Source organism: Microtus pennsylvanicus, chromosome 3 (genome assembly GCF_037038515.1).
Source record: "Microtus pennsylvanicus isolate mMicPen1 chromosome 3, mMicPen1.hap1, whole genome shotgun sequence".
NCBI lineage: Eukaryota > Metazoa > Chordata > Mammalia > Rodentia > Cricetidae > Microtus > Microtus pennsylvanicus.
The window spans coordinates 111086886-111106674 of NC_134581.1; the positions used below are offsets into that span (position 1 = coordinate 111086886).

Here is a 19789-nt window from a genome sequence, read left to right on the forward strand (position 1 = left end):
TGTTACACCTGCACCTCACTGCTCTCGTGTTACACCTCCTCCTCACTGCCCTCCAGTGTTACACCTCCTCCTCACTGCCCTCCAGTGTTACACCTGCACCTCACTGCTCTCCTGTTACACCTCCTCCTCACTGTACTCCAGTGTTACACCTCCACCTCACTGTACTCCAGTGTTACACCTGCACCTCACTGCCCTCCAGTGTTACACCTGCACCTCACTGCCCTCCAGTGTTACACCTCCTCCTCACTGCTCTCGTTTTACACCTCCTCCTCACTGTACTCCAGTGTTACACCTCCTCCTCACTGTACTCCAGTGTTACACCTGCACCTCACTGCCCTCCAGTGTTACACCTGCACCTCACTGCCCTCCTGTGTTACACCTGCACCTCACTGCCCTCCAGTGTTACACCTGCACCTCACTGCTCTCGTGTTACACCTCCTCCTCACTGCCCTCCAGTGTTACACCTCCTCCTCACTGCCCTCCAGTGTTACACCTCCTCCTCACTGCCCTCCAGTGTTACACCTGCACCTCACTGCTCTCGTGTTACACCTCCTCCTCACTGTACTCCAGTGTTACACCTCCACCTCACTGTACTCCAGTGTTACACCTCCTCCTCACTGCCCTCTAGTGTTACACCTGCACCTCACTGCCCTCCTGTGTTACACCTGCACCTCACTGCCATCCAGTGTTACACCTCCTCCTCACTGTACTCCAGTGTTACACCTGCACCTCACTGCCCTCCAGTGTTACACCTCCTCCTCACTGTACTTCAGTGTTACACCTCCTCCTCACTGTACTCCAGTGTTACACCTGCACCTCACTGCCCTCCAGTGTTACACCTCCTCCTCACTGCCCTCCAGTGTTACACCTGCACCTCACTGCTCTCCTGTTACACCTGCACCTCACTGCCCTCCAGTGTTACACCTGCACCTCACTGCTCTCGTGTTACACCTCCTCCTCACTGCCCTCCAGTGTTACACCTGCACCTCACTGCCCTCCAGTGTTACACCTCCTCCTCACTGCCCTCCAGTGTTACACCTGCACCTCACTGCTCTCGTGTTACACCTCCTCCTCACTGCCCTCCAGTGTTACACCTCCTCCTCACTGCCCTCCAGTGTTACACCTGCACCTCACTGCTCTCCTGTTACACCTCCTCCTCACTGTACTCCAGTGTTACACCTCCACCTCACTGTACTCCAGTGTTACACCTGCACCTCACTGCCCTCCAGTGTTACACCTGCACCTCACTGCCCTCCAGTGTTACACCTGCACCTCACTGCCCTCCAGTGTTACACCTGCACCTCACTGCCCTCCAGTGTTACACCTGCACCTCACTGCCCTCCAGTGTTACACCTGCACCTCACTGCCCTCCTGTGTTACACCTGCACCTCACTGCCCTCCAGTGTTACACCTGCACCTCACTGCCCTCCAGTGTTACACCTCCTCCTCACTGTACTCCAGTGTTACACCTCCTCCTCACTGTCCTCCAGTGTTACACCTCCTCCTCACTGCCCTCCAGTGTTATACCTCCTCCTCACTGCCCTCCAGTTACACCTGCACCTCACTGCCCTCCAGTTACACCTGCACCTCACTGCCCTCCTGTGTTACACCTGCACCTCACTGCCCTCCAGTGTTACACCTGCACCTCACTGCTCTCGTGTTACACCTCCTCCTCACTGTACTCCAGTGTTACACCTCCACCTCACTGTACTCCAGTGTTACACCTGCACCTCACTGCCCTCCAGTGTTACACCTGCACCTCACTGCCCTCCAGTGTTACACCTGCACCTCACTGTACTCCAGTGTTACACCTCCTCCTCACTGTACTCCAGTGTTACACCTGCACCTCACTGCCCTCCAGTGTTACACCTCCTCCTCACTGCCCTCCAGTGTTACACCTGCACCTCACTGCCCTCCAGTGTTACACCTGCACCTCACTGCCCTCCAGTGTTACACCTGCACCTCACTGTACTCCAGTGTTACACCTGCACCTCACTGCTCTCGTGTTACACCTCCTCCTCACTGCCCTCCAGTGTTACACCTGCACCTCACTGCCCTCCAGTGTTACACCTGCACCTCACTGCCCTCCAGTGTTACACCTGCACCTCACTGCCCTCCAGTGTTACACCTGCACCTCACTGCTCTCGTGTTACACCTCCTCCTCACTGCCCTCCAGTGTTACACCTCCTCCTCACTGCCCTCCAGTGTTACACCTGCACCTCACTGCTCTCGTGTTACACCTCCTCCTCACTGCCCTCCAGTGTTACACCTGCACCTCACTGCCCTCCAGTGTTACACCTGCACCTCACTGCCCTCCAGTGTTACACCTGCACCTCACTGCCCTCCAGTGTTACACCTCCTCCTCACTGTACTCCAGTGTTACACCTCCTCCTCACTGTACTCCAGTGTTACACCTGCACCTCACTGCCCTCCAGTGTTACACCTTCACCTCACTGCACCTCCTTTCTAGCTCTGTGGCCTACAAACATACACACATCACATATACTACACACAGAGACAAATATATCACAGATACACACATACACCACACATATATACATGCCAGACAAAAACACAGCAGACACACAAACATATCACAGATACACATGCACCACAGACTCACACACATATATACACCACACACAAATACCACAGACACATATATGTATACATCATACAGACATACACCACAAATGTTGTAATAGGAGCGGCAGGGCTGCGTTCCCAGCACCCGGCGGCCCCCACGGCTAGCTTTACCTGAAATAATTACACGGAAACTGTATTCTTTTAAACACTGCTTGGCCCTTTAGCTCTAGCCCTTACTGGCTAATTCTGATATCCCAATCAACCCATCTCTAATAATCTGTGGGCACCGGTCTTACCGGGAAGATTCTATCCTACGGCCACCCTGGGTTGGAGCTTCATTGCATGTGTCTGCCCGGGAGAGGAGAGGATGGCGTCTCTGTCTGAGGCGTCTTACCTCACTTCCTCTTCCTCCCAGCATTCTGTTCTGTTTACTCCACCCACCTATGTTCTAAGCTATGAGCCCAAGCAGTTTGTTTATTACTTAGCCAATGAAATCAACAGATTGATATATGACACTCCCACATCACACAAATGCATACATACATAGCACACTCATAAACACACACAATACACACATCTATACACAGAGACACACGCATGCTCATATATACATGCACGCACACATACAGACACATATGCACACAAATTAACCCTATGCTCTCCTATATAAGAGAAAACACGCTGTATTTGTTTTCCTGAGCATGGCTTATTTAGCATAATGACTTTCAGGGGCATCCATTTTCCTGGGGACATCAAGAGTCCATTTCTTAAGGCTGCATAAAATCTTGCTATGCACATGGGCTGTTTTTTCTTTCCCCATTATCTCCTGATGGCCATCCAGACAGGCTCTTTCCAAGCCATTGTGAACAGTGCAGTTGTTAGCAGAGGTGGATGTTTCTCTGTCATATGGTTCTGGATAGATCCCTGGTATTGGTACAGCTGGGTCACATGGCAATTCTATTTTCAGTTTGTTCATTTTGGGAACCTCTGCACAGCTTATGTTTTGAGTTCTCCTTTCTCCACATCCTGGCCAGCATTCTTTCTCATCTGTTTTCTTCATAACAGCCATTCTGACCAAGGAGATCAGTCCTTTGTCAGATGTGATGTTGGTGAAGATCTTTCCCGTTCTGTAAGCTATCATTTAGTCTTGTTTACTGCGTCCTTTGCCTTACAGAAGCCTCTCTGTTTCAGGAGGTTCTGTTTATTGTTACTCACAGTGTCTGTGCTACTGGTGTTGCATTTAGGAAGTGGTCTCCTGTGCCAACATGTTCAAGGCTACTTCCCACTTTCTTCATATGCATATCTTTCTATCGGGAAATTTAGCATAACATCCTTTAACTTAGCATTGCACATTTTATTTTATTTATTATGTATGCAGTATTCTGGCTGGAGATATATACATGAAATAAGAGGGCGCCAGATCTCACTATGGATAATTGTGAGCCATCATGTGATTGCTGGGAATTGAACTCAGGACCTCTAGAAGAGCAACCTGGGCTCTTAACCTCTGAGCCATCTCTCCAGCCCACATTGGACATTTTATTAAAATTTTGTAAGCTATCTTTGTAATCCAAATTGCAAGTCTGCTTAGCTGACAGGAAAATAGAAAAAAAGAAAGCATATTTAAAAAATGATGTAGAAGAATGAAAATAGATCCATAACTATTGTCATGTACAAGTGGATCAAAGACATCAACATAAAACCAACCACACTGAACCTGATTGACTGACATTTCTGTCTTTCCTGGGCCCACAGCTGTTTAGTCCCAAAGAAACACACAGAGGTCTACATTAATTATAAACTGATTGGCCTATTAGCTGAGGCTTCTTATTAACTTATATTAGCCCATAATTCTTGTCTGTGTTAGCTACGTGGTTTGGTACCCTTTTGGGCAAGGCAGTTAAACCTTGCTTCCTCTGTGTCTGTGTGACAGCTGCAGACTGACTCTTTCCTCTTCCCAGAATTCTCCTGTTCTCGTCGCCCATCCTATACTTTCTGCCTGGCTACTGGCCAATCAGCATTTTATTAAAAATGACGTAAGTGACAGGATAAAGGACCATTGTCCCCCAGCAGAACCTCATAGAAGAGAAGGTTGGAAGTGCACTAAAACGCATTGACACAGTAGGCCACTTCCTAAATATAACCCCAGTGGCACAGACACTGAGAGAAATAATTAATAAATGGGACCTCCTGAAACTGAGAAACTGTAAAGCAAAAGACACAGTCAGCAAGACAGAATGGGAAAAGTTCTTCCCCTACTCCATACTGAACAGAAGGCTGATCTCCAAAATATGTAAAGAACTTAAGAAATTGTCATCAAAAGAACAAATAATCTAATAAAAAAACGTAGTACAGACCTAAACAAAGAACTTTCAACAGGTGAACCTAAAATGACTGAAAAACACTTAAGAAATGCTCAACATTTTTAGGTAGCAGAAATGCAAATCAAAACAACTCTGAGATTCCATCTTACACCTGTAAGAATGGCCAATATCAAAAACACTGGTGACAACTTATGCTGGAGAGGTTGGGGGGTGAAGGGAACACCCCTGCATTGCTGGTGGAAGTGCAAACTGGCATAGCCATTTGGATACCAGTTTGGCAATTTCTTAGAGATTTAGTCAACAACCTACATCAGTACTGAAAACAGCCTGATATTGGTATAAAAACAGATATGAGGACCAATCGAACTAATATCAACCCACACACCTACGAACACCAGATTTTTGACAAAGAAGCAAAAAATGGAAACTGGAAAAAAGAAAGCATATTTAACCTGCTTGTTTACACTCTCAGAGACCTTGACTAGCCTGGTCATCCTGCCTGGGACAAGATGGTCCATCCCTCATTTCCTGCTCTGGGAAGAGTACAGGCCATGTTTTCTACGTCTAACAATCTCAACGGAAGCCAGTGTTAGAGTGTCTGCCATTGTAACAGCTTTTAGACTGCAGCATGAGATCACAAGCTCAGGCAGGTATAGTATGCTGGTTTTTTAAAACTATTTTTGCCTTTTTATTTTAAATCTTGTAATCACAAAATCAGGAGAATTCCTGAGTTCTCTGCTCTCTTAAAAGCTCTAGAATTATTCATATAGGCTCCTTAGCCTCTCACCTGCTCTGGGTGCTGGCTGTGGGAGGTATAGCCCTTTAAACCTCCTCCTCTCCTGCCCTTCCTGGCTCCACCGCACAGCGTGGGTCAGCCTCGGCTGGTTACAGCATATGTGCGTGGACTGCCCAATCTCAGTGGTCACCTAGGTCCTCGCTAGGCCAAAGGCAACATTTCCTTCTCTCTTCCTACCCTTTCTGCAGCCACAGAGGCAGCGGCTTGGTGAGCTAAGCACCTCAGCTTTCAGGGGAAGGCGGGGCCTTACCCTGGCCTCGGGAGACCTGGAGCAGCAGGAAGGCAGAGAATAGCTGCCAGCCCAGGGGCGGGAATACACTATTTACTAACTCTAAATTTCTTTGTTTCTGCGTCTCTTTAGCTCCTCTAGCTATCAAAATACATCCCAGCAACAGTACAGATAGTTGAATACTATTTCCTTGTCTCATATCTACAATATTTACCTTTTTACTCCCGATTGCTTCCCCACTTTTCTCTTTCCTTTTCCTATTTATTTCCTATTTATTTACTCACCTCTCCACCTATGGTACAATTTTCTCATGGGGTTCTTCACGATCTCCCTTGTATGCCTGGTCACTTTTCTGTGGTTTTTTGGGGTTCAACATTGTTCCACCATATGTTGAGGACTGGCCTCAACAAAAATACTTCTTACCAGTATAAAGGCATGGGAAAATAAAGACAGAAAACCACAAGACAGTATTGGGAGGGAGATTCGGGGATTATTCAGATCCTGAAAATCACCGCGTTTATTTTTCCACAACTTTTACACCTAACATAAACTATAGGAGAAAATAACAAGAGGTTTCATTAACACTGTACAAGAGGTGAACTCATGCAGTCATTCTGTTGCCTAGGTAGCAAGAAGACCCAAGTCACGTATACTCACGTACACTTGGTCACGTAGGCAGAAAACAGCCCCTCCCCGGGTGACCTCATAGGTACAATGGAAGGATCAGAAGTACCTTGGCATTTCCTGACCACCTGTCAGGATGGCATTAAGCTATATTAACTTCAAAAAGGGGCCAGGCAACAACCACCTTCTCATCTAGGTGTGATTAAGCCTTGTTATTCCCCAAACTCTCTGACCATCAGATATGGTAGAAAGGAAATGGGTCTGCATTTCTCAGCCCCCACAGATATGTAGGTCTGCTTTATATGTTACATGGTCTTTTTCCCTTGCAGCTCTTAAATATTCTTTCCTTAAGGTAGCTTTGCGATTTCCCATGGATGTCACTGGCCTGGACCTGCTCCCACAGAAGTTGCTGCCTCAGGCCTGGTTCCACAAAGGTCACTGGCTTGTGACTGTTCCTGTGGAAGTTACTATCTTGGGCCTGCTCCAGCAGAGGTTGATTGCTCAGGCCTGGTCCTACGTAGGTCACCTGTGGAGGTTGTTGTGCCCAAATCTGGGCAATCCCCGTAAGCCAACAAGGAAACCAAGTCCCATATGTAAAAGCAAAGAGCCTTTATTTTAATCAAGTTTGCAAACTTGGTCTCTCCACATGTCCAATGTATCAGAATAGCCAGAGAGCCCTGAGCTCAATTAGAATTGGGTTTTTATAGTAGTAAAGGTAGGGGTGAGGGGGTCTCTGAGGTTCAGGACCCCTGATTGGCTGACATTTGTCTAGGGCTGTCCTGGTGAGGTGTGCTGGCAGGTGATCCTATTTACAGTGGTTGGAATGTTAGTAATTTCCTTTAAATGGTTTGTCCTTGGGCGGTGGTCGGGTTATCTCAGCTTGTGGTTCTTTCCTGCTACCAGGTATTGCTTCAGGGTAAAACTCAGACCTCTTGAGTTCTACTCTGGCAGGTGATAATGGTTGGAAGTAAAGAACTTCCTTTGGGTGGCCTGCCTATACCTTGCTTAACATGGCTGGGCCCCACAGAGGTCTCTGTCTTGGGTCTGCTCTGGTGGAGGTCGCTGACTCAGGCCTACTCACACAGCTGTCCCTGACTTGAGCCTGCTTATGTGGTAGGCTTTGGCCTACTCTGGCTCTGGCCTGCTCCAGAGGAGGTCACCAGCTTAGACCTGGGCCCATGAAGGTCACTCTGGCAGAGGTCACTGGTCTGGGCCTGGACCTGTGGAGGCTGTTGGACTGGCCCTACTTGCATGAAGGTTGCTCGCTTGGGCCTGCTCTCTGGAGGTTGCTGGCTCTGGCTGGTCCCACAGAGGTAGCCCTGGCTCAAGCCTGCTCCCTCAGAGGGCGTTCTCTTGTGCTTGATCCTACGAAGGTCACTGGTTTGGGCATGCTCTAGCAGAGGTCGCTGGCTTGGGCCTGGTCCCACAGAGGTTGCTGGCTCGGGTCTGCTTTAGTGAAGCAAAGTTCAAGTTTTGTTAAGCTATTATTAAAAACTATATAAAATAATCAGGAAGTATAGGTTAATGGCTAGTCATTTATAACAATCTGTTATATTGTAAATATGTTAGGTATGCTTTCCAGATCATATAGAGATATATTTTAGATGGTCTTCCAAACTTTTAAAGACCTACCGAATATGATGTTTAAAACATTTGCTAAACTTAGGGCTTTTCATGATAATGAGACACATTTGCTCCTGATAGCACCAATTTACATCAGAGATTATGGGCATTGAAGGAACTCTTTATGGAGTTTGCTTTCAATATGGCAAGGCTAGCCATTTGGTCAAGCAGCTGCTCTTGCCTGGACTGCTTGACAGTATGTTATATAAACTGGACATGCAGGACCCACAGGATAGTGACTGCTGAACTTTGCTAAAACAAGGTGGGATGGTCCTTCAGGGTTTGTACTTCACAGAAGAAACTGCCAGACATTCTGCAGGACACAGAGGGAAGTGAATGAAAAAGTTTTCCCAATGTAGTTAGGACAGTCTTTCTATTTTCCTGCTCCATTGAAATGCCTGTCAGATACTATGGGCCTGTAGGCTGAAGATGAATACCCCAGCATTGCAGAGGAACTTTGGGTGACTGTCCAGACAGCCACATGTCTCTGTCATTTTGGAAGTTGTTTGCAATGGCACTTTTGTTTACTTAAATAATATTATATCCTTCTGGTGCCTCTAATGGAGTTGCAGACCAGATAGTTACAGTTGCAGTTTTCCTTAGCCATGATAGAAAGTAAGTTAGGTATCAAATGTTGGATTTACTAAGATAGGACAGATTATGGATTATTTTCTTTAAGTTTACTAGGCACAAATGAATTGTAATTCAGTAGATCGTTAATATATTTTTTACTTGAAAAATATATTAACTGTATACAGTCTTACTGTGTTAAAGTTAAAACTTTTCATTTTTGCTAAGGAAAAAGGGAGAAATGTTGGGGAATATTATTTTAAGGAGTATTGCATTTTTTCCTTATTGCTTTTGTTAACAATTCAAAGATGACTTTGATTAAATAAAATTAACCTGCATGCAGGAGGCTGATTCAGCAAGCAACTGACAAAAAGTTGTAAGGAGAAACCATGTGTAGCAAGGGGTTTGAATTGAGGGCAGAGAGAAGGGTGCTGGGTGGTTTGGAAGACCCCAGAGAAGAGAAAGGTTTAGCTACTTGCCATTCAGTCTCTCTGAGCAAACAGAATTCCACCTAAAACCTTGAGTTTTGAGTTTTTTAGATTTAGATGTTTCCCTTAGTATCTTTTAAAGAACCAGTACCCAAGGCAACAGAATCTCCTCAGGCTATTGCCCTTGTGGCTGAAACCACCATTGCTTAAGGGGCAGCCACTGTAGATAATAAAAATGCATGCAAGTCAATGTGACCCAGAAACTTCTAAAACAAAATTCTAATGAGAATGTCTTGATAAAGGAGAGAAGTTGTGAGAAATCCAGTTTCTGTGACAGGAAGGAGTACCAGTGAAGAAATGAAGAGACATCTGAGTTCGAGGCCAGCCTGGTCTACAAGAACTAGTTCCAGGACAGGCTCCAAAACTACAAAAAAAAAAAACCCTGTCTCAAAAAACAAACAAACAAACAAAACCCAAAGAAATGAAGAGATGACTAAGCCTGCAAATTATTTTATTTCCCTATATGTAAAGGCATGAAATGGACTAAGTCGACCTCATTTTGCAGGCTTCAGTATTCTAGAAGGCTCCTTCCCAGTCTTACAGGACAATGTGCATGAGGCAAGAGTAAAGATCTTGTTGGTGCAGAGGATAGAAGAGGATATGTGATGGCCATTGTCCCCATTCGTGGGGTATATGACTTCCTCATATCTACTGCATGCATATTGTCTGTCCAATGTTCAGCACACAGCATGATTAATGTTCTGAGCAGGAATTACTCCAGGAAGCAAGGAATTGTTCAAAAATAAAGCTCTTTATTAAGCAATAAAATACCCATGAAGATACATCATCTCATTGCCTGCAATGAGATGTATAATGCAACTCAAGAGCAAGCGTTCCAGGGATGCTCATTAAGAAGGACATCTTCTGGGCTCATCTTCTTGAGCCACAGACATACAGGAATAAATAACCATTCTGATATATAATAAATTAGGTGAGCAATGACAGGATTCCTTTTACAGTGTTTGCATATCTTCTTGTGGCAGTCAGCACAGGAGCCAGCTGTTACTCTTCAGAGTGTGTGTCACCATCTTGGCATTGGGGTCAAACTCAAACTGTGATGATCCATGGAAGAAATAAAAAAACCCTGCGAACACAGATGAGAAAAATGATAGCAAGTTTATGGTATGAATATCTAGGAAAGAGCAGGGAGCTGGTACAGGAGGGTGTGCGGTAGGTGGTGTCTACCTGGCACCAAGCTGAATGATCTGTGTGATTTCAACTCACTGGTGAATCCTTACCAAAAATGTCTGCCAAAACTGAAAGAGGGCAAACTGAAAACTGGAAAGGGTTAACATTTCCCAAGGCAATAGCCCCAGTGAGCAGCAGAGTAGGGGTTCCATCTCATTTCTCTGGCTCTGAAGCTAGCATGCGAAAACACCAGAATATACTACTAAAAAAAAAATTCTAAAAGATTTTAGTATTTAAGGCGTCCTCCCTTTCTTTCCAACTTCCCTTGCCCCAACCAGCATGGTATGGGAGGCAATGAACCCAAGAGAATGAGACAAATGAGCAAACAAATCAGAGGCTCGTTTTCTTTTTGTGTATATTATGGGCAAGGTGTTTTAAAAGCAATGTCCATGGTCTCATGAGCACCATGACTGAAGCCCTGGCAGATGCCCCAGACATGCCTTCAAGGGGACAAACGACTGCTTTGTTTCCCCAGAAGTCATCACCAACAATCAAAGTTTGTCTTTTGAACAAACTTCAGCACTCTCCATTTTCTAGTGAACAACAGCCATAATTTCAGACTGCAACAGGAGCCCAGGCACAGAAGTTGGCATAGGAGACAAAGGCTTCCAGCCAGCCTGGCTCACATTGGCTGTATCTTATATGACGCAGTAGCGGTGTGAAAGACCACTGTTCATTGTTCCAGTGTTATGAAAGAGAATCTTGAAAATTATTAAAGAAAAACAAATTTTAGACCAAATTTGCATCAATTACAAGTTAACATTTCAGGATTTAAGTAAAAAGACACAAGGATTTGAAAGCTCTTTGATTTTCACTTCATTATTGCTGTTTTAACACCCTTATCAAGTTTGACATCACAGAAAACCAACCAACTTTGCCAAGTTTTAGTGGATGTTATTTAAAAGCTTGTAGGCAAATGTTTGTTGTGACATTTCTTATAGTAAGCGTCAAGTTGAAACAGCCCACATACACTTCACTGTGATACCCTAAAACGCCCAATGCCCCTACTGTTGATGACATGAAGTTCTTACCAAATGCCTGCAACACGGCATCAACCTGTGGCTCGATTCCTGGAAAGTCATCTTTTATCAGCCTGGGGAAGCCTTTATCCATAAGCCATCTCTTCTCATCAAATCTACAGCATGGAAAAGGAATTCAGAGCCACACCGTAAGTCCTGTCACACACATGGTATGAGGCATGCTCACAGTGCGGGGTACAGGACAGCTTTTCAAGCTGTGCAGTGCTAAATGTTTTTGTTTGGGAGGAGGGTATGGTAACACGTGGACTTCCTGGGCTTGTAAGCTCTCATAGAGTAATGATCCCCTGAAACAGACACATCCTGCTATAGTCTATAGAAATTCTGTTGTGTACCTTAGGTCAATTTTCTAAGCCTGGACATATAAAACCCAAGAATCTACTAGTCATAAATATATAATAAAATCTATATAAACAAAAGATGGAAGCTAAGTTAAAACAGTTGGCCAAAAATAGTTGCGCTGTCTACCATACTGGGACCTGGTATGCTCTGCACCGGCTGCACCTGGCTTTGCATGGCAGCCAAGTGCTGGAAGGAAACGGAGTGAGAAGGCAGTGTGCCTGTGGCCTGGGGTCACCATCCCTCGTGTCTGAGAAGGCAGTGTGCCTGTCGCCTGGGGTCACCATCCCTCGTGTCTGAGAAGGCTGTGTGCCTGTGGTCTTGTGTTCACCCTCACATCCTTTGCTGACTAGATACATGGCCAGTGGTGCACTCTGGGAAAGCCCTTTGTATTTGCAAAATTGAACCACCATGCTATCTTTTGCTTAATCTGAACATTTGAGGTTTGGAAACATTAGAGGGTAGGCAGGTATGCTGAAAGAAAGAAAACTTTCTGTAATTAGGCTTCAAGCAAACTTTCTCCCTAGATCTCACCTCCAGTATTGGTCGCCCACAAAGAAGTAGGTCTTCTTCGTCTCCTTGTCACTCACAGCGGCATCAATCTTCCTGACAGCGAGAGGGAAGCCGAGAGTGTGGATGCTTTTAGGGTAACCTGCTTGGACCTCACTTCCTCGGACTGCCCAGAACAGAGTTCCTGTTGAAAAATTTCCCAAGAAATGTTGTTTGAGCAAAACTAGTTGGTTTTAGAAATGAGAACAGTGGCTTGTTTGATAAAGATGAAAGATGAAGTCTTGGCTTTCATTCCAACTCTTAACTCCACGCTTAGTTCACAACTGGTATTTTAAAATGTTTCCTGGGTGGGTGCGGTGGCACGCACCTTTAGTCCTAGCACTGGAGAGGCAGAAGCAGGGGATTCTCTGTGAGTTCGAGGCCAGTTTGGTCTACACAGTGAGTCAGAGGAGTCAGAGCTATATAGTGAAATCTTGTCTCAAAAATAATCCTTTCTGGAGAGGAGAAAATGCAAATGAACAAACAGATGAGCAGACTCGCTGCCCTTTCTGTATTCATTCCTTGGGATTTATTCATAGTTATATCTTTATTTATCCTCTGGGTCATAGTAGCCAGCTCTGGTCATCTCTTCTAACAGCCTCTTGGTCTCCACTCCCCAGACTTCCCTCCTGAGGCTGTCTGTCCTTGGTAGGTCAGATGCGTAAAATGCTTATTTACAATCACCAATTCTGATCTGTTCTTCCCAGAAAACCTCTAAAATTTAACACAATGGAGAAAACTCATACTTCCAACGTCTTACAGTAAGCTTTATTTCAGCAAAGCAAAAAAAAATTGATACAGTTCTTACCTTTAAAAATGAAAACACTATCCTTGCTATTTGCTTCATAGGCAGCATCTAAGTGTGAAGGAAGAGAGGGCCAAAATGCTGAAATCAAGTGAACTTCAGGCTCGGGGTTCCAGTGGGATAGGCGCCAAAGGTACCTGTAATATACAAAGCTGCAACAGTCTTTCTCCTTACAACAGTAAGCGCAGAAGGGCACAGGCTTCTGTCGGCAATGATTCACCTGCTCACAGTAGTGCGCACTGCATTGTCTCACGTGTGATTTCAGGTGATGGTGACAGGCACCGCATTGTCCCACAACCCGGGGTGACAGGGCTGTTCACCCTGTTCCAATAAGATTACCCAGCTTGATGCTGTGCAAAAGTATTTTATGACTCGGCTGACACGTTTAAAATGTTGTGTATTTTTTTAAATGTGAGAATCTTGGTACAGCAGGGCAAAGGAAGCCGAGAGCAGTCGGTACACACGGCAGGGGTCTGGGGCAGCAGGAATGGGAGGGCTTTTTCTTTGTTCTTTTGGTACTGTTTGAGTGTTGTGCACGAGTATAGATCACCTTTTCTAAAATGAGTTAAATAATAGCACTTTCTAGCAAAGCTAAAGATACTTGTTTATCTCTAAAGATGGATGGCACCTTTAGAAATTCCGTGAGTTATGATATTTAAAGAGTGAAAAATAAAAAGAAGAGATAAAGTTCCCTGATTTAATGGATCTTATATTCTACTGAGCAAAAATCATCTGGGAGTCTGGAAAGAAATATTCTGAACAATTCCAAGGAGATCCTTAAAATGCAATATAAATCAGACCTGAACGATTTTAAAATGTGCCCAAAATATGTTATAATCATATTGCATTATATGTATTATATAAATACATTATACATAATCCCAGGCTTATTTTCCTTTCTGAGCACTGAACACCAAAAATAGGGAGGGAAATACAATGCTGTGTTCTCACCTGTCTTTAAAGAACAGGAGCTCCCCTCTCAGGGGGCTGACCGCATCAAAGGACAGAGAAGGATCACACTTGGTTGGGATCTCAGTTCTTGGAGAGACAGAGGATGTGGGCACCACTGTGACACCAGAGTAGGGATGTGGTCCTGAAGAGAACAGGTTAGGGGAGGCAAATGTTAGAAGATCAGATGCATCTAACAATTTACACACTGTCCAAACTTTTTCACGGTGTTTTAAGATGTAACAATATGAGGCCCTTCACTCCTGGGGCGAGGGAGGCGGCTCAACTGGTAAAGGGACCTGGTGTTGCCAAGCCTGATGACTTGAATGGGTTCCCAAGACCCACATGGTGGAAGGAGAGAACTCACTCCCACAGGTTGGCCTCTGACCTTCAAATGTATGCTCAAGTGCACATGCCCACACGTGGGCGTGCACTCCCCCATACACAAATAGCATGTAATAAAAACAGACCTTTCCTGAGGACTCACTACACAGCAATCTTTTTTAAAAACAAGAATTGTAAACACGTTATTTATTCAGTGTGAGCGATTTGGAACAGTGATGAAGACATAAGGCAACTAATCCATCCTTGGGACCCTAACTGGTTTAGGTAGAAGGATATGCACAACTAAACAACCCAACCAAGCCAGATAATGATTTTTTCCTATCCGTAAACCTTCCCCCATTCTCAGCTGCAAGGTGGTCAGATAAGGAATAAATGTTTTTTCAGTAGAGACATTCCCACCTGCAGGGCTCAGTCTTTGCCCACAGTGAAATTCCTGGGGAAACTAGAATTTCATGGGGTCCACACTTTCATTGGACATTAACAAAAGAAAAGATAGAAATGCCTCTTTAGGATATCCTTATTCCTTCCAGGCAGGGGGTTCCAGGGGTGACAAGGTTGGGGACTGCCAGTAGGGTCGGGGAATTCTAGGTATTGTCACGAGAGTGAGTGGACGAGCTGGAGGGGCTGATCCTCTGCAGCTCAGCGGATACAGAGCACAGCAGGCTCCAGTTTGTCCTCAGGCCCACCCCACACACTCTTCTCTGGTCACTGGATCCTCTGGCTTCCACCCAATCTCTCTCCCTAACAGTTCCTTCATACTCCACAGCTCTTTGTAAATGCCTGGTTATCCCGGACTTAGAGTGACTGCTGAGGCTCAGAACCTCCTGACAGCCTGGGTGTCACCTGGTGTCACCATTGCTCCAGGCTCCTAATTGGGTGTTGTACAGGCTCAGGGAAGCAGAATATCATCCCATTCCAACAATTCAGCCTTCGTGCCTGCAAGTTCCTTTTCTTTCCTTACAGGAGGTATAAACTCCAGCAGGGATACACCTAACATGTATCCTTATGGGCACCTGTTGCTACCTTTTTACTACATTCGAGATAAACTCAAGTCTGTGGCCTTGGTCCAGTGGTCAGCCACTTTTTAAACACTTGTATCGTCAGTTTTTCTCCTGATCATTTGTTGGACTCCTTCCTCATTTGTGAAGATCTGGGCTCAGAAAGTTCTTTAAGTACCAAGTCTAAGTTATTTCTGATGCTATCAATCTTTTATTTGTCTGGGTCATCAGGGCTGAGGTAAAGATGAATTTACTGCTATTAGTGACACATACTGCATTCTTAGAGAGAAATGACAAGAGCAAGCAAGCAAACAAAAGCATCCTGGCCTTTTTCTTCGTGCTCACCGTAGAGGGACTGAATGCCATCTATATCATCCTGAGAGAGCCGGAAGTGGGCTGGGCTTTTGGAGAAGTTGTAGACTGGGTACATCAGAGATTCTTTTTTGTCTGAGTGAAAGAGACCCAAGGTATGGCCAAGCTCATGAGCAGCAACCAGGAAAAAGTTGATGCCTGTTTGAGAAAGCACAGATCCTCAGAGTCCGGCAGTTACTATCCCACAAACACGCACACACTCCTGCTCAGGGCTCCGTCTGGATCACACACTGCCTTTCCTTATTTTGCTGCTCACTAACTGGCATACTCCAGACTCATCACCTGTCTGTCATGGTTGACTTGAAGTCAGGGTCTGAGACAGTTTACTAGTTGCTCTCCTGTATCAACAGTGGTAAGTCCTGTTTTATTGACAGGATGAAGATGAATTGCATGACAATAACAATTGTTAGGATTTAGTAACAAACTGGTTTTCACCGCAGTTTGAATCAAGCACAAGCTATTTATATAGTCTTCCACTCTGTAAGTAACAAACCTATGGGGAACTAAGGCCAGCTGGCCTGGGTCTGAAAAAGCATGGGATAAAACCGGACTAGCTGGACATAGCAGACAATGAGGACTACTGAGAACTCAAGAACAATGGCAAAGGGTTTTTGATCCTACTGCATGTACTGGCTTTGGGGGAGCCTAGGCAGTTTGGATGCTCACCTTACTAGACCTGGATAGAGGTGGGCGGTCCTTGGACTTCCCACAGGTCAGGGAACCCTGATTGCTCTTCGAGCAGATGAGGGAGGGAGACTTGATTGGGGGAGGTGGAGGGAAATGGGAGGTGGTGGCGGGGAGGAGGCAGAAATCTTTAATAAATAAATAAATTGAAAAAAAAAACCAAACCTATGGGGAGTTTCATCACCATCAACTTCTGATTGTTATAAAGACCTTCTTAAAAGAAGTTAATGGAAATAAATATATTCACAATGCATCATATATGTTTATGAAGCCATCAAAAGTTAAATTTTAGAGAAATTTCACCCCCTAGTAATAGGTGTCATACAAAGAGCACAAGTCCCAGAATAAACAGAAACATGTCCATTGCCTGTTCACGCCATGAACACGGCTGGACTCAGAGCGGCCTCACATTATGAATGGCTCTGTTGGTGCTCATCATTAAAGCAGAGGTTCAGACTCTTAGAGAGAAGAACTGTCGTTCCTATCCCGTGGTACTTAGCACTACAGACCTGCACAGTCAGATAATCGTGTTAATCGTCTGACCCACACTCAGAAATGCAGAAATTGTGGTGTTTCAACGGCATGTTTCCAAACTTCAAATGCCAGTTAAGAAATTTAAGTAGAGTGCAGTTACCAGTAGTCAATAAGGTTTCCCAGAAAAAGTTTGAGGAGGAGAAAGGCTTCCGAGCTAGTAAAGGTGGCACGTTTATTTAAACAGAGCATCTCCCTTCAGTTTTTGATATTTTCTCCCAATCATTGCATTTAAAAGAAAGAGAGGCAAATGAGAATTCAAGGTCAAGGGCAACTCCTGGGGTGTCATCTTGTGGGGTGCCCTTCCAGTACTGCTCCTTTGTTACTGCAGTGGCGAGCAGTATCAGTCCTAAGACACTGAAGCCCTTCACAAGGCCCTGACTGTGGAAAGGACACCTAGCAGCGTTTACTGTATTATACTTGGTGCACAAAGAAAGAAGCAATTTACACAGCTTGTTAGTAATGATTAGAGCACCAGAGCTTCTGATTGCCACATGGACAGTCAGAAATTGAAGCCAACAAGTCATCCATTTGAGACTTGCTCTAGACAAGTTATTCTTCGACAACTCATCCTACCTGAGGATCCCAGTGTCCATTTCTCATCCTCATCGAAGTGAACATCTCCATAAAATCCAGGCCCAGGTGGGTAGGCATGAGCCAGACTCTGTCCCGGTCCGTCAAAAGGGTAAAAGTCTCCATGTTCTGATGGAAAACGAGTTCATGGAAATACTAGTAAGAATTTCTTCTAACCCCTTTCAGTAAGACAGCACAGGGCTGTGTGGGCTGAACGCTGCTGCCTCTCAAAGTTCTCATGTTGACATGTAATCTCCAATGTGATGGGGTCACAAGGCAGCTCCATTAGGAGATGCTCAGGGAGTGGGTGGTCCGTGACAGTGAGTGCCCAGGTGGTAGGCACTGAGGGAACCTTTTGGGCACTTCTGCTACACAGGTGCTCCCTAAGAACAGACTCTCACTAAACTGAGTCTGCAGCCCTTCCTTTATTTTGAATTTCTTATTTTCAGGGACTCTAAGCAATATCTTTCTGATGTTTACAAATTTTCCAGTGTGAGGCATTTTGTTTTAAAAGCCTGAACAACTCAAACACCAGATGAGTAACATGAGCAGAACTTCATTACCTCCAGCTGCAAAGGAGATCATGATGTCCGCCTCTCCTTCAGAGAGCCTGGAGAACCTGAGCGGGGTCACTGCCTCCCAGACTTTCAACGCTTTCTCAATGGCAGAATCCACACTCTCTCTCGGTAAATCCGGTGTATAATTTTCAATCCTGGATGAGAGAAGTGGAAGAAGGAAATGTGTGTTGCTGCGAGGCCTCTGGCAGTGCTAGCATTGTGTGAAAACTTTGGACCCAATTACCTACCTGTAGGTGAGGTGGTTTTTCCTCCACTTCGGCGAACCTGGAAAGGTAGTGAAGCCACCAACGTCGGGAACGCCACATCTGGGCTTGAGTATCACATCCATTGTGTTGGAGTCCAGCTTCCCTGTCATCTCCAGCCCGAGGAACTTCTGCATTTCTTGGATTTTTTTGACCACAGGACTATTGTCCTTTCTTTTAAACATTTGTTTCTCATTTTTGTCTAAGTTGTAGTACTTTTCTAGATATCGCTAGTGGAATGACAGGTACAGTTTTAAATTATGGCTATGAATTTTAAACCATTTATAAAATCCTCAAAATTCATTTTAATTTTTCACAGTTTAGGGAAAGAAAAGTAGGATGTCATATCTAATTTGATTTTTTCACAAAGATGCCCCCATTTTATTATTTTTTTTTGTAATTTAATAAGCTACCAGAGTAAGGAACCTGGCAGAAGTGTATTACTGCATAAATGACTGTATCTAAGTCTTCCCATTTCCATTATTAACATAGACCTGCTAACACTGAATGGTGTTAGATAAATTCTTTTTTTCCCAAATGAAAAATTAGAATATGCATTATTTCGTGAAGTTGTAGAAGATAAATAATTCTGAAAGAAGAGTTTTCCTCCATTCCCCCTCATCTTTTCTCAATCTGGGCTCCTGCCGTCGGCCATCCTTGAGGAATTACACACACTTCCTTGCCTCTCTTTTCTTCTCTGTAAAGATGGAATTTCTACCTCTTACACTTTGATATGTTCCAACACAACTTCTAATCAGGTCATCTACTCCTGTTGGAAGACCAAAGAGGTACCGTTGTCCTTCACTTGAGCTGATTACTTACCTGAGCAAAATCCATGTTTGGGGGCTCTTGCCTCGCTGCACCCTGCAGAGGATATGCCGAACATATGGGCAGGCACAACAACAGCACCTGGACAGCCAGTCGCGCCATCCAGACAGACTGCCTTTGCTTTAACAACAATCCTTCTCTAGTTTCTGACTTCTACATCTCCGTCTTCTTGGCCACTCTTTTATAGGGAGTCAGTGTTTAGGTCACTAACAGCATGACTCACGTGTGTGTTATTTTTAATCTCAATGACTGCACGCTCTTTCATAGAAGCTCAGCACGAAGACGGAATGGCTTACATCAGTGAATCCCTCGCCCTACTACACTGGAAAGAATGCTTACTCTCCAGGAAGTGGCTTCTGTGTTTGTGAAGAGGAAAAGGAACTGACTAGAGAGTTAATGTTTATACAATATTTAGATATTTTGAAAGCAGTGGGTTTTTTTTGTTTTTGTTTTTAGCAACACGCATTAGGCTCAAATACATGCTGGCAAGAAATAAATAGATCAACGGGAGAAGATTCCAAATGCAGCAATG

The 19789-nt window shown here is 44.8% G+C and overlaps 2 protein-coding genes across 3 annotated transcripts in view; both read right to left on the reverse strand.

The window, feature by feature from the left end:
* The window catches only part of Mmp13 (matrix metallopeptidase 13), a 209785-nt gene that overhangs the window by 69010 nt on the left and 120986 nt on the right, over window positions 1-19789 (reverse strand). The window lies entirely within an intron of this gene.
* On the reverse strand, window positions 10089-19388 carry Mmp10 (matrix metallopeptidase 10). 2 transcript variants are annotated; one of them, XM_075968017.1, is made up of 10 exons: window positions 19252-19388; window positions 18415-18659; window positions 18173-18321; window positions 17613-17738; window positions 15795-15959; window positions 14110-14251; window positions 13162-13295; window positions 12339-12498; window positions 11460-11563; window positions 10089-10324 (listed from the first exon to the last, which is right to left on the reverse strand). In XM_075968017.1, exons 1-10 carry the CDS (start codon window positions 19357-19359, stop codon window positions 10224-10226), a joined length of 1434 nt encoding a protein of 477 aa, XP_075824132.1. In that variant the 5' UTR covers window positions 19360-19388; the 3' UTR covers window positions 10089-10223. The 2 variants fall into 2 exon arrangements, with proteins under 2 accessions (XP_075824132.1, XP_075824133.1); XM_075968018.1 differs by lacking the exon at window positions 10089-10324 and adding an exon at window positions 11014-11129.